This window comes from Zonotrichia albicollis, chromosome 8 (genome assembly GCF_047830755.1).
Source record: "Zonotrichia albicollis isolate bZonAlb1 chromosome 8, bZonAlb1.hap1, whole genome shotgun sequence".
NCBI classification, from domain to species: domain Eukaryota; kingdom Metazoa; phylum Chordata; class Aves; order Passeriformes; family Passerellidae; genus Zonotrichia; species Zonotrichia albicollis.
In genome coordinates, this window is record NC_133826.1 from 18,275,730 (window position 1) to 18,291,916 (window position 16,187).

Genomic DNA, 16,187 nt, shown 5'->3' on the forward strand with positions numbered 1-16,187 from the left:
TTAAATACACATTAAAAGCAAAAGCTATAATAATACCTGCAAAAATAAATTATTACTAGTACCTCTAGTGAGAAATACAACTTTGATCTTCTCACAGTAAAGCTGCGAAGTCCTCTGTATCTTAAAATGTTTTCCACCTAATGTCCCTTAATTTTAAGTCTCAAAGGAGTCTTCAGCAATTTCAGATATCCTGGTCAATCCCACTCAGTAACCAAATTACAGGGTCTACTAATAATGCAAACTTAGTGAGGAAAAAGGTTTTTATAAATAGATTAATGCTGTTCCCACTTTGTAGACAAAGCCTGTTTTTAAAACCTGAGCTGAACCAAGCAAGATTGATATGGAGGACACCACTTCAGGGATCACACTGGCAAATCAATTAAACCTCCCCATGCAAAATATCCAAATAACTGTCGCAAGTCCATTTCTATTCAACTTATAACTTCATCTCTTGGAACATTGCATGTTTCTGCAGCAGAATTTATTTGTAGGAGCAATGCACTCATATGTGCCTCTTAACATTGTAGTTTTCTTCCTCTGTATCCCTTTATCTTCTCCTATCCTCACAGGGTAGAATCAAACCAAATCTGGTTTGTTATGAAAATTTAAAAAAAAATTGAACGAAGAACCCACAAAGACCAAATCCAAACAAAAACTGCAGTCTTATTTCATACTTCTATGGTAGAAAAAAAATCATAATATAAAAACTAATTGCACCATTCCAGGAGATTAAAAAAAATAAATAAACAAATACGAAAAATCCAAAACCAACAAAACCCCCACAATGCTGCAACGAAGATGGTTACCAGCCTGGGATCCAGCGATCTGTTCTCACACTTTCTAGCATGGCTACTCCCAACAGGTGCTCCTGGGACATTCTGAACAAAATGTTGAACAAAAATACATGTTGAACAGCTTCAGCCCTGAAAAGCTGCTGTCTGCTGAGTAACTGTCAGAGAGACTGTCAGCAACATTCCACAAGCAGCAGAACAAACATTAAGACAAGAGTCTTCAGCTTAGTTGGGGGGTCCACGAGTACTTACTGTTTCTAGCAGAAGAGGTTTCTCAATTCAATGCATCATGCCACTGATATCTGAATCACAGATTCAGCGCCACAGCTGACAATCTGGTATCCTATGTACATTCCCTACAGTCATGCAGGAGATCAAACTCATTTGTGCTGCACTAGGAGGCCAAAAACTTACTTTTAAGACTTCAATATACTAACATAGCAATATTGAAAAATATTAAATTGGGCATCTTCTTTCAAGATCCCAGTTCTTTCATGTGGTACAAATTTCTTGGATATTTGCTTGTTTGTGATAGACTTCTCTTAGTCTGGTAGGGAACAACATTTCTCCTGCAATCTATTTCATGGAGTACCTTGTCAAAGCCCTTGTTTGTACTGCTGTGACCTCCTGCACACACCCAGACTCAAACTAAATAGCATACTCAGGTTTTAAACTTATTTGTTTACCTTATTATGATCAACTGGGCACCAGTTACAGGAAGGTGTAGAGAGACTATTTGGCAATTGTGTTCATCACCTTCTTAGTGAAACCTTGGTATACATTTCTATGCAGAGAAGTTACTGTTTTCAAACCTTGCTCTTTTCAAGCTTGTTCTTCTCAGTGCAAATGCTAAAGCTCCTTGCTTTAGCATGTCACCAAGACGTACTGCCACCACCAGTATTCACAGTTCCCAGCACAGATAATGGCCAGTTTGTAGCTATTGTCAAGTATGTGAATATAAAATTTTAGCAGTAAGTTCTCCTCCTAGGCTTTATAACTTTTTTTCCCAACTTTCTCAGCCACTTCCCAATTATTAAATTTTGTAGACGTTTGCTAACGTAAAAGCAATTTTTTCCCCCGCATTGTTTTCATTCCTGTTCATATCATTAGGGGAGCTCTACTTGGCTGAATTAATATATCCTAGGTAAGCTAATTTCTTGAATGTATCATACTCTGTCATTTTTTCAGCAATGTTTTGGCTGAAAAGTACACCAATACACCATATAATCAGATATCTCCTTGGTGGATGAAATATGAAAGTGGGACTTGTTGTGACATTAGTGTTAGTTCTTTCACCCCCCTAACTAAAGCACTTTAACCACTGCGTGTCTCAGTCATGAAATGACATTTGTGCATTTCCCACCTGTGGTAGGTTGACCCCAGTAAGCAGCTTTTGATAATACCTTGCCAGGGAACATACAAAATCCAGACACCTTATGCTTTCTCCTCTGCTTGGACCCTTACAATATTTTATTCTCTGCTGGTGGCACTGAAGCAAGTTCCTGGTGGTGGCAGCTTCTCCCTCATCCACTTGAAGTGGATTTGGGGTCAAAGGGAGGAGCTAATACAAGAGCAGGAACAGAAAGACTGGCAGTCAGAGATATTTGAAAGCTACAAACAAGAATCAGAAGACAGAAGAGACAAAGAATGAGGCTACCCACGACAGGGGTTGAAGACAGCACAAGGGAGATGCTGGTTCCTGATTTATGGAGGCAACATGCCACAGTTAAGTGGCATTTCCCAAGGAGCTGTGACTGGTGGTCCTCTTCTGCACAACACATTGCAAAGTTCAGTTTACACCCTAGCCTCTGCTGGGGGAATTTAGCTGTCCTTTATGGTTTGCTTCTTCTCAATGGCACAAGATAAAATGCTGTTGTGGGATCATTTTCTAGTGAGACGGATATTTTGCTCATATCCTTTTCATCTGTAACATAAATCTCACTCTAACTTGTATTTCACAGCAAAAGTAATTATGTGTAAGTTTTGATTTGCTTTTAAAATTTGCCAGAGTAGGATCAGTTTTTTTACTGTAATCACTTGTGTCCTCATCTGTTTGGCCTTCATTTGAGCAGAAAATGTCATTCTTTGCTTGTTAATTAAGTTCACGCAAACAGTTCTCAGAAAGTGGTTTTGGTTTTAATAAAACACACAATGTTGAAAAACCCTTTCTAGAGGAGTGAACATCAATTGGGTGAAGAAAATTCTGTGAGTTGTAATTATACAGAATATCTCAAAATAAGCACCAAGAGACTTCTCCTCTGAACAAAATTCTGTTTTCAGTTAGCAACAAATTTACCATTATAATTATATGACAGTTCTTAGATGAGTTCACAGGCATGTTTTAAAAATCCCTGTAAGCAATGCCAAGGTCTACTGCTGGGTGCTGCTTCCCCTGTGCCCACGCAGACATTACCAGCCTCAAAGATGCCACAGCAGCAGCCATAGCCAACGTGCAGAGACTGAATTCACATTCTCAAAGTAATAACTCACATATAATGAGGGATGATCAGAAGATGTTCACCCCAGGAACACTGGAAGAGTGGGACTTCTTCATCCCACACACAATGCTAGGTCTCAGAAAATTCAAATCTTCCTTTTGAAATGCTCCTAGTGCTTTTCCTCACAGAAGAGAATGGTTTGATCTCAGGCATAAAGTGCTGTGAGGGGTTTTTGGTGAAGAATACAGTGGGATAGCATTCCCACAGCAGAAATTGCCAACAGTCTGCCTGCATGCAATATCCAGGACTTTTACAAAGGATATAAAATTAAAATTAGGGAATAGAGTATTATCTTTGGGTTCATGCTTTCATTATGATGAAGCTTAGCCACAGTAAATAAAGTTACGAGAATCTCAGCAACGAAACACACAGTCCATTCACAGGGAAGTAGGATATTAAACATGCAGCACTCTCACTGTCAATATTAAATGTTTAAACACTTTTATACTTGCTGATGTGCACATCTGAACAGCAGGAATTAGAAAAAACCTCTTGATTATCTTTAAGTCAAAATATATTCAGGAATGTTCACTGATTTTGCTCATAGCTGAAGCATGGAGGTAATAACTTCAAAACAGAAGACATGCAGGCTCTGGGGTTTCTAGTTCTATCCATTCAAGATAATGATTGAGGAGAATTTTACCTCGTTGTCCTTTCTACCTTGTTGTCCTTATTCACAAGAACAGTAGCTGAAAACCATTTATGCCAGCTAGCTGGTGTCATTACTCCCAACTGTGATTATTACCTTTCAGAGACAGATATTCCCCACAGCCAAACAGGCTCTAACAAAACTCTATCCTTGTAGTGAAGTTAACTTTAAGTACTGGCTTTTTTCACCTAGATTATTCGATTGTTTATAAAAATACTATAAGCATCTTTCTCACTTGGATTAAGAATGAGAAGAACACATATTCATTTTATGATCAAATTCAATTCACAATAACAATTCTTATTATAAATTACATATCATCTTAAATACAAAATTATTCACAACAGAACTGCTGAGCCTCCACACTGGAATCAACTCTTTCCCTTGATATTATCTGTTTGAAAGTAAACACCAGTCTAATAAAAAAATCATGACTGTCCTCTGCATAGTTTTTAACAATGAAATGTTATGTCAATAAAACAATTTGCATTCTATTGAAAAGACACTAAATATGTTGGTTTCAGAGACCTGTAAACTAGAGATTCCTAGTAAGTATGTTGCGTCTTTATGGTTAAGTGGCACTTACATGGTTTGGAAAGTCAGCCTTCAGTTCAGCAATGCTTTTACACCAATATGCTGCTGTTTTCTCACTGATGAGTTCAATGTTTAGAAAAGAGCCTTGGCCTGGGCCATACAGAGGACCTGAAGTAGTTCCACGCACAATCCTTGGAGAAACATTGGTTACAATATCCTGCAAAACAGGAAATACTTTCAGACGGATTTTGCAAAGTGAGCTTTATGTTGTTGGTGTATATTATATAACACAAGCTAAAATGTACCAGATGTTTTAAAAAAAATGCAACTATAGAGCAGTTCTCTAAATTAGCAGATTTTCCAATTAAATTCTTTACATCAGAGGAGAAAAATGTTTTCTCTGTGTGTAAAATGGCATGATAATGTTAAAGAAAACACCAATATTGTACACCTATGAAGCACCATATAAAATATTGTCCAAACAGTGCTTCTGTGTTGGGCAGAATCCACACAAGACCTTGTGCAGAAACCAGTGTGGGCCTCAGTCATGTCCCAGCAGACATGGGAACTGTCCCCCCAAAGGTGGTGCAAGTCCATGTCCTATACTCCTGGGTGAAGCTCAAAGAGGTGCAGCTCACTAGCCTCTCTGCTGCAAAGGCACGGGCCAGGCACCAGCAACAGTGTGCCAGTACATCAAACTTCACAAACAAAACCATATGATCAAAAAAAACCACAAAACAAAAAAAATTGAAAATAAAGATTAATATTGTAAAGTATGACATTTCTGAAGGTCAGTGTGAGGTTAGCAAACAATTTTGAAACACGTAGTAAACACACAAAATGTTGACTTGTTTAGTAGTCTTAATTAAGCCACGATGTCACCAGATCTATATTAACAAAGAACTGTAAATTCTGACATTATTTAAAATGAAAGAGAAACATAAATGGCAAAATGTTCCTTTTGCCAATTTCTAATTAAAAATAATTTTGAGTAAAGGTCATTTATTTACAAACGTATCAGAATTATTTGTTTAAGTACCCCTCCTCACCATCTTGTCATTTTTAGTGAGATAACATGAACCTCTATTAGTATATAGCAATTAAGGTAAATTTACATATTTTAATTAAGAACCATCCCATATAAAACAATTAGGGTAATAGGCATACTAACTGGATTTCATAACATTTGGACGTTTTTCCAGCTAGATAGACAGGAAACCTTAATTAGCATTAATTAGCACTGATCTGCATATGTTTGATAAGGCATACCCTTGCCACAAAAGATTATTTATTCCTGAATCTGCCAAATGCTGCAGTTACAGAGGATAAAGGGACTTTTCTTCACATTGTATGTAAATTTGAGGCAATCTTAATTTGCTTATAAAGTTGAGTTAATTATTATACAGTAAATATGCACTAATATTTTATATTGATACATAGTTCTATGTCCATTTACATATGTAAAAATCATACAAGTTAATCTAGTCAGTTCATCTATTTTCAGACCTATTATGTTGGGAACATGGACATCCCATTAATCTCCCATTTTCCTATTATACTATTTTCCTTTCATCACAAAACCTTCACCTCCCTCTCAACAGTCAAGTTATATTTTCAGAAAAAAAAAATCAGAACACTTTCTGAATTTATGCAAACCAAAACCATACAGCAAAATGCACTCCCTCGCTCCCTAAACAAATTACAAAAATTGCAGTTTATGCAGAGGAACCATTTACATCAGTTTGCTCCACATTATCCTCTTGAGCATTTCAGCCCTTTTAGACTGCCCCAGAGGAGCTTGTGCTTTGGCTCCATCCTGGAAAGGTGTTGATGCCCGCTGGCCGTGGTGCCCAGTGAGCACACACAGCCAGAGAGTGGCAGTCCCACCCGAGCCCTGCAGGCACAGGGGCAGCTGCAAGGGGACTCACCCTGACCACCTGCCAGCAACCAGGGCTGCCTTGTCCCCTGCTCCACAGCAGCCATGCAGCTACTGTAGCATGGCACTAAGCCTGAGCTAACAGCCTGTCCGCTGTGGGAATTATTACTCCTGGGTTTAGTGCAAATTATGACGATGTACGTGGTCTGACTTCCATTTTGCAGCTCGCTCGTGTGCATGTGTTTGCCAGATAATGCTTGGAGCTACCAATGGTCCCTCTTGTTATCTCACTGTCTGCAAGCCTTGGTGTTCTTTCACTCAGTTTCGTTTTATTACAGGTAAGAATTTAAAGACTGAGATATTACAGCCTAGATTATACCTCTTGTGAGGCTCTCTCAAAGCCTCTGTCTGCTTCCATGTAAAAACACTCTGAATTTCTCCTATCTGCCTTGCGTCTCCAGGCAATCTCTTCTCCCTTCTGAAAGGAGAGACCCTGGCTTAGACTTTGCGACTGCTGCTGATGTCCCATGACTTTGACACAGATCTCTTTCCCAGATCTCAGTTACAGTCAACATCTGAGTGACAATTTCTCTCTCCAGGCTCCCACAGAGCTGAATGCACAGACTTTGCAAACTGTCTCAAAAGCAGCCATTCTTCACTTTAATGACCACAAGAGATACACAAAGCCATATGAAATAGTAAACACACATACATCTCTCTGCCTACATTTCCTCACTACTGAATTTTCCTTGAGATTTTGTGAGATCCCCTCCCATTCCCCAGAAGCACAGACATCAGTTTCTTCCAATGAAGAGGAGGCTTCCGCTGCCTCCCCAACGCCTCTGCATCTTAAGACCTCTCTGGTGTGTCCATGCAACATTTTACCTTTCCTGAGCAAGCCATTTCTGCTTCCAAAAATCCTTACTGGCTTTGAAATCCAAACATTACCACCTGGCTGCTTTGTCTTGATTCCTTGTGGGAGAGATATGCTGTCCTTATTTAAGATCTCATTCTTCATTTGCCCCTCCTAGTTAAGAGTAAACGAGATGGAAAGAGTCTGTAATGACTGACACTCTGGCACTCCTCCTGTCTCTTGTTAGCACATGACAGCCCCAGGCACAGGGAGACTCACAGTTCATGGAAACAAAATGGAATTTATAACTTATGTGATGATTCAAGGAATCTGTCTATGTACAGACAAAATAAAATCACACAAGTGACAGAATAGAAAATTGTCTCTTTGAGATGAGTGTGAAATACCTACACAGAATTTGCCTTACCAACTTCTTCATCTTTTGTCTCCTGCCATGGGTATGAGAAAGCTGAACAAGGGAAGAGCTGGGCAAAGGATCTATTGGCTGGGCTTCGCCAACTTCATGGCCCTTGGTTTTAGGAACGAATTCTACATGGTACCACAGGTTGTTCAACTTTAACAGGAAATTTGGGAGGTAGGCCAGTTGCTATTGCTGGCTCCAAACCCAGCGAGTGATGGCAGAAGAGCTGAAGTAGCCCTTGAGCTCCAGTTCATGGGGTTTGTGACAAACCACCTCCTGGAGTTTTAATTGAATGCTGTCTTTTCCTCTCTGTAGAAATTGTGAGGCCAAATTCTGACACTGATAATTCACTTTCTTCTCTGAAAACCCAGTTTTTTATCTTTTATCCCAACTATGCACACAACCCTTTTATTGTTAACAAAAATTACTGTGTGCATAGAAAGCCACAACAAAACTCAAGCAAGAAGCTTGACAGGAGGTACTTCAGGGTTTGAACTTAAAACTTGACTGGTTCTAAACAGAGAGATCACCTGAACAATGAGTTGGTCTGGTTCCTGCCTGCAGGTGACAGGAGAGGTCCACATACAGGAATAGAAGAATGTCTCCAATGTCCAAAACAAATCAAGTATCTAACTCCCTCATTCAAAGGAGACAATAGATGGTCCTTGAGAAAAACAGCACAGCATTTTTATGTACTCTGAAGACCAAAGATAGAAGACTTTTAATAAAGAGAAACTAGGGAGAACAAAGCTTATAACTTTCCACACTAAAAGACAAAGCTGTGAGGAAAAAAAACCCACAAACTTGAAGAAATAACTGGCAAAGACAACAGAAACCACATAAAATTACTTTGTTTCATGGGGAAATATTGCAATTCAATGTGGACATGGGGATTAGGGAAACTGTATTTGGTACTAGATTTCAGCAAAAGAACCTGGTTTGGAGGTTAATGTAAATGAAGAGAAGCAGTGACAACAAATAGAATCAAGGGCTGACTGTGAATCATGAATATTTCAGTTACTGAATTTCTTCCATTGCCTCAAAAGCTTATTCATTTCTCCAGGAGAGCACAGCAGAAACAATCACACTAATCCTGCAAATATCTCTAGTCCAGGACACCACCAAAGAAAGTGGTGTTACACAGATAAAAGCACTAATATTCTGCTGCTTTTGGATTCCCTTCTCCTGTGTATGACCAATTCTGGTATTCTAGTAACTTGTGACTGACTTAATTTGCATTACACATATATTTCTGTTCCTGTTGATTAATTAATTAACACACTGAAAAGATGACCCAAGGCATTGATCAGGCCCCATTTGCTCTAATAATCTCTGAACTCTGCAATCAGATCATTGAATTCTCAACTACTTAAGTCTAATGGGCTGGGAGATTTGAGACAACAGTTTAAATATAAAGCTGAGACACTCAGCAGCTTTTAGTCAGCTAAATTCATTTAGGTATGTATCAATATATCACTCCATACCTTACTAGTCATTCTGGATTTTGCTTTGCTTCACACTGTCCACATTTGCAGTTGGTAATTGCCACAGATTTTTGCATTGTAAAATCTCAACCATGCTGTCTATAATGACCAATGAAAGCAGGACAGCAGGGGCATTTCAAGTTTCAGGACATCCGAAGGGTTGTTGGGCACAGTGCTAGATCATGCAATAAGTACATGCATTGCATGTTCCTCCTAAAGCAATCAGCTGAGAAATAATTCACATTGTGAATATTAACTTTGTCATCTGAGGGCATGGAAGTTAATGACACATAGAAATTAATTAAACGATTCACCTCTCTCTCAGACATATTGTTTTAGGGGAACCAAGAAGACAGCTCTTCATTAATTGAGTTCACTTTTTATTTCATAATCATGTCTCCTAGAAACTAAAAAAAAAAAAGAAAAAAGAAAAAAAGAAAAAAAGCGTTTGGAGAAAACTGTTTTAAGAGGCCAGTTTCAGAAAAGCAGTCTCCCAAGAGTTGTGCCACCTCATGCCTATTCAGTTGATGTAGTTATACTAGGCAAATACAATAAAAGATATATAATAATATAAAAAGAACCAAGAGAATAAATCTGTATGATTTTTTCTATCAAAGCTCTGATGTGTTCCTATTGATTTGCAGAGCTCAAAACATCCTTTTTCTGCCCAATTTTTTTCAAAATATTTCTGCTAAAAGTACATTGATGAACACTTGAAATAACAGGGTTGGTGTGGGGAAAAGACGGGTGAAATTAAAGAAAATTACAAAAATTGCAGTTAATGTACATGCTAAGGGGGGGATGAAACAGAATATGGAGAGGAGTGGAAAGTTACAGACACAGTTATAACAGTATGGAAAATTATAGGGAGAAAATGTGGTTGCTACTCCCCAGATGGAATGCAGTCAATGTGTCCAGCTTCCCACTCACAATACATGCTCCTCCCAAACATCAAAAATAGTATAAAAGTAAGTTTAAAAAGGGAAGAAGATAGGGAATACTCCATCACAACTTCTCGGATCAGTCAGAGGGAGTCACCTTCTCCCCCACAGGGATGCCTATTGGGTAAGAACTATATTTTTATGTACACTGATTGTCTCAGGCTAGTTGTTGTTAGGAATTAGAGCTTATCCATATACTGCTTTGAATACAATCTTGCAGCCAGATACTATCACCAGCAATCTTTGATCTTTAGCCTGTGACAATCTTCTATTATATTAATAAAGAATGTTATTCCGTACACTGTTAGTGGAGTTCAAGGGTGCTGGCAGGTGCTGTGAGTGGCTCACACACTCCATTGTGGAGCCCAGGAAGGGCTGTCTCTCATGCTGTGTGACCCTGAACACGTCAGTGGAGCTGCCCCCTGATCCAGTGCCTGTTCAGCAAAGGGTTCCCTTAATGGGACACTGACAGACTGGTGGGGCACAAGGGCATCACCTTTCCTGGGGCACTGACACACTAATCAAACACAAATGGTTTGAGAAAATCATCCCTTTTACATAAGAGCTGTTTAAGAGAACACCTGGCATTTTTTATTGTGGATATGGAAAAAAAATTAATTGTAGCTTTTATTAATATATTAAGCAATTGTACAACTATTCACTCCTGAAGTACAGGTGTTCTGCAATGTAAATGGCTGCAGCACAATTAAAGTTTCAAAAATGATTTTTAGATTTTAAAAATACATTTAATCACACTGTAAGAAGTGTTAACCTGAGTTTTCCTCACTCTGAGAGACTACTAAGACACACAGAGAACTTGCCTTGCAGTGTTGGCCCCCAAGGTCAATGAAAGTCACTCCATACTTCAAATTAAGCTTTTCTCAGCTTTAACATATGAAAGCAGATAGGAATTAGTGACCATTGTCAGTTTCTTTTCATTAATATGAGAAAAAAGATTAAACACAATGAGCAGATTACTATTTCTAACAAAGTTAATTTCTTTGACCTTCCTTTCTTCTAGGAAAGGAGGGCATTATACTTTCCAAGTGGAGTATGCATCTGTACATTCCTCAGGTTGCTGCTCATTAAATGTCAAAGTGAGCACCAAAGCAGCCACCATGGCTTCTTTGTGAAGGAGAGATCTAAATAAATACCTCACTAAGGTAATTTAGGTCCAGTATTTCAAAACAGCATACTTAAAAGTTACAGCACAGTAAACTGCAATGTAAAAAATCACCTCAGATGTAAGTTCCTACCTTAGTATGCTCAATACACCACCTTCTTTAAATGAATTACAAAGTAGAGTAGCTGAAGAACTCAGTTATTTAACCAAATTATGATGTGCTTTTCTCCCCAACATTTCAAAAACATATTGAAAAGGCTGAATAGACTACAATATCTAGTATGTGTGAAATGTTTTTAGGGCTTATTTTTGAAATCCTTTAATCAACTCCCCAATATCAAGATTCAGTTTTCCCTAACTACCCTAGCTGAAGCCCCCTAGTAGAACTTTATTACAATTTCACCTCTTTGAAAACATGGGGAGACTTTGCCTTTTCCTGCCTAATATCACAGTAGTTAAAGCATTCTGGAAATCTGGCTCACTGCTGTTTGCACACCCTCATAGATACCAACGGCATCACAGACTTATGTCCTCGTAATTCCCTGCCAACTCTCACTCAAGGTCTTGTGATGATTTGCCTCTTCTGTGACTCAGCTGTCTAGCCAGACTGTGTCTAGTATCACCCCTTCTGGAGTTTTAACCATCCACAAAAGGCAAGTGAAACCTGAAGCAACAATACCACTGCACACAGCGCTGTTGCTGTACAACCTTTCCAACTTCTTCCTCCCCTCTCCATCACAACTCAGACAGGCTCCACCCCTGTAGGGTTTCTTTTATGAGGCCCAAAGCACTGACTCGCTGTCCTGAATTTCCCCAAGTCAGAATTTTTTCCAGCTGAACTGGAAGATAAATGCACAGTGAGGATGTCTACAAACACAAAACCATTCCAACAGTTACAAGACCTTATCTAGTACAGTAGGATTTTTGCAAAACATGGGAAGATTTACTGGCTCATGGAGAAAGGCAAGAAAATTTGCTTATGATTTTTGCCCAAGGAGATTTGATGAAGTCCCTGGCTGGCACGTTCCAGTGCACAAACCACTGCTATGTTGCACACAGTGCTGCCTGTCAATTTCTAACACCTGCATTTACCATTTTTTTACTGACGGAATAGGCCAGACTTTATTCTTCCCATACAAGCACAAAACCTCATTATGTCACTTCCTCACTCTCTCCTTCTCTTTCCCTCAGTGCACACAGAGGTATTTTTTAAAAATGAAAACCACCCGGACAGAAAAACTTATCTCTGAACATCCCACCATGCAGAAACTGCTCTAATCTCTCCACTACCAGGTATGAAAAATATAGCACCATAAAGACACTTCTTTTTTTTTTCACTGCTTTTGTGAATGAAGTCTATACCTAGCCCTCTTTCCTCTTCATTGCTCTCCTTTCCTTGAAGACAGATAGTATATAATGATAACACGATATAAAATAATTATTTTTAAGTTTCTTCAGCAAAATAAGAACTGAATTTAAAAATATATTACTCCCTCAGCCTTCCAGCATTTTTCACATTGGTGATTCAAAGCATAACTGTTCTATTCTGTCCACTAGTACAGAACACATCTTGAAAAGGAACCTTGCTGTAACTTACAATTGTGCTTCTTCAGCTTTTACATACTGAACTTTTGTGCTATAAAGGGGAAAAGGATACCTTAAAATATTCTTATTAATATTTTGATGACTGTTTTTGATGTTCTGTGTTTGCAAAGATGAAAGTACCCACATCTGTACTTATATTCCAGAAGTCTGGAACACAAGCAGTGCTTGTAAATCTTCCTTAATATCTTACTCCATTTCTTGACTGAATCATCTGAGTTATACACACTATTTTTTTTAAAAACAGACCATTACTTCATAAATTATTTTACAGCATTAAACCATCACATTTGTGTTTATTAAATCAATTTAACACTACAGCTTCAGCGAGTAAGCTGGCTTTCCAAATCACTAAGTTAGCACAGAAAACTGCAGCCCCATAAGGGAAAAAGCAATGTGTCAGGACTTTGGAGAAAAACTGCTGAACCACGCACATTGTGTGAAAGACAAATGACAAGTTAGAGGTTTAGTTACCACATATTTAATGTTTTTCTATACTGTCTCATTAGTGCTTTAAGATTTAACCATGAGAACGTGTGACAAACTTCAAAATTTACAGACACCAAACTTCATTTCTACCTAAGGTTTTATCACTGCTGCTTGCTCAGCACACCTTCCTTACTAATGCAATTCCCACACAGAAGGCCATCAGCACCCATAACTTCTGATGAAGACAGCAAAATCCCAAGCCCTTTAGATAATCTCACTAGATCAGTGTATTAAATAAAAAAAAATTCTACTCTTTACTTTAGAATAATTGCAGAACAATCCCTTCCCCACTGTAAGTCAAATACAAATGGTTTGCTGCCCTTGCTTGAAAGAACAGCCAGCCCCCAAACTTTGTTAATTGTGACATGAAGTTTGTCTCTAAGTCGCAGTGTCATAAACTTCAGCTTGCTAAAATAATAAATTAGGAGATGCAAATACAACAGAAATTAGGAGTAAAAATAGTAAAAAATAGAATAGCAACTATAATGTTTATATGAAATCTACAAATATTTTCTATTTGAGTTGTATATTTCATAAGGAAATGAAGTATTTGATCTTTGCTAACAATTACATTTGGTTAAGCGGTTTAAAATGCCACTTTTTAACAATACAAGGCCATATTGCTTTAAAATTAAAAGATGTCATTTTTTTTTTACATACTTGCTTGTTTTCTAGGCATTAGAATATAAGGGCACTTTTACTGTAATTATAAAAGATAATTTTTAAAATGTATTATGTCCTACAGCACTTTGTCTTGACAAACAATTACTAGATATCACATTGAACAAGAATACAAAAAGCAATTTCTATCACAAGGTTAAAATTAGTCTTTGAACAAAAGATGCTTTCAAAGCAAATCCAAATTCTCATCAGCTTTATATCAGTTTCTCTGTGAGACAGGGAAGTGAGGGATGGAAAGAAGAGAAAGAAAAAAAACACCTGAAGGACATTTTAAAAATTTCTTGCTAGCGATCAGTGTGAGCACACATTTTATCAGCTTTCTGATAAAGGTCTAAGCAGAAGGACATGATTAAATTTATGCTGTCAAAATGTATTGTGATCAAAAACTACACCCATCAAAGGAGAGAGATGTAGAACTTGCAGTTTTTGAAAGAAAGTTGAATCTGTATGCAGACATTTGCTTTTGGATCGGGTTTTGCAGTTCAGGGTTATTGGCTGGACTGGACGATCCTAAGGGTCTTTGACAATCTAAATGATTCCATGACTGTTGGGTCTTGGTGTTTTGATATACTAAACCACCTAATCAATGAATGGTTGCTTTGGCTGACTGATGGGAAAAATATTCAGTAATTGCCTTAAAACATTAATTAATTTTCAGTAAGCGGTCATAAGAACAGAAAAACATGATGCAAATAATGCAATGCTAACTATTTGAGGAGAAGAGAATAAAATAAATAGAAGCACAAGGGCAAATAAAATATCTGCACTGATTGCAGCTTTTGATCTTTATCCAAAACTGGTATTTCTGTACCATGGCTTCTAAGGACCTGTGTAGATTCAAAAAGTTTGAAAATGAATGCATAATAACTGAAATATATTACTTCAATCTATAATGCTTACCCTTGGGACTACAGTGGATTTAGATCATAAAAACTTAGCTTGCCTTAACAGATTAATTATTTTACAGACATCTAAAAATATTAGCCCATTTTCAGCTGTTAGGGAATATCACCTCTAATCAGTGATCAAAACTTGTTGTGAAGTAAATGTATTTAATTGACCAAATAAAGGAGTAGCAATTCTTAAGACTTCTTTCTAGATGGGTGCTATTGAATGGACCCATGAAAATGGAATGAAAAGGCACTTATAGAAGTGTGAGTCTAAGAAAATCAGTGAGGAAGCAACTTAGGTAAGACCCCTTAAAAAGAAATAAGACCTAGGAAAGAGGAGGAACAATTACATTACATGCTTGCAGCAGCAGGTTTGAAAGTCACTAAAGGGAGTCGTACTTACAAGGAGAATACAAATTCTCTTCTTGTACTTTATGAGGAGGCCAAATTAATACAGTTTTTTCAAACATCATAATTAGAGAAAACTCAATGTTAGTTTCTATAATATTGTTTTCTAATTGCTACACAAATTACTGTAGGAAGGTAACAGGGCAGCAGCAGTATCGAGAGGTTCCTAACAGGATGACCTAGAAGCCAAGATACACTAGACCACAGAATGAGCTCCTCTAGAAGAAAAACAGAAGAGAATTGCAGTCCATCTCACAATTCCAATGCTGCAATACTAATTGCTGCTAATTAGGCATGTAACTTCACACTGGAAAAAAGCAAAGAGGTAACTATTTATTTAAGAGACAATACTACATGGATTAAAAAAGCTCCTGTCAACAACTCTGGACACCTGTACCAAGCTCATTTATTGCCTAATTAAATATTAACATGTCCTGATAGAATCTGTGTTATAATTTTAATTACTGTTTTCTCACAGGGAAGCCATATAATCAATGTATTTCTAGCTGTTCCTAGAGGCTGTTTTGTAAAACTCCATTAGTAAATTGTGAACTATCACTAAAATATTTTCCTCCAGATTGCTTTAAGTAAATCAAGACTATTATATTCTCCTAGGAGGAGGGAAGACTAGATGACTTCCTTCAGGGGAAAAATATATGATTTCTTCAAGAATAAATTTTTTTTAATGACAATCATATTTAAAGACTTGTTAAAATTCCTGCACAAAGAATCAACATTAGGGAGTTACAGATCACCAAAGTTATATTTAAATTTATGTATAATCCAAAATATTTTTATTGCTGGATTGAGTAATTAGGATGAGAGCCACATTACTTCCTTCAAGCATGTATTTAAATTTTCTGCTGGGGATGAATTGCAAATATTGAGGTATGTCTTGAACCTACTTACGTATTTTCTTTTTCCATTAGGATTAAGAATGCTAAATA

At 37.6% G+C, this 16,187-nt stretch overlaps 1 protein-coding gene across 7 annotated transcripts in view; it reads right to left on the bottom strand.

Moving 5' to 3' along the window:
* Nucleotides 1-16,187, bottom strand: part of DPYD (dihydropyrimidine dehydrogenase) — a 329,803-nt gene that overhangs the window by 121,669 nt on the left and 191,947 nt on the right. For all 7 annotated transcript variants that reach the window (XR_012581360.1, XR_012581361.1, XM_074546150.1 and 4 more), the window contains exon 14: nucleotides 4,525-4,689. Coding sequence is in view for 5 of the 7 variants with exons in the window: in XM_074546150.1 (XP_074402251.1) it covers nucleotides 4,525-4,689 (165 nt within the window). In the remaining 2 variants the exon portion in view is untranslated. The remainder of the gene's footprint in view (nucleotides 1-4,524; nucleotides 4,690-16,187) is intronic.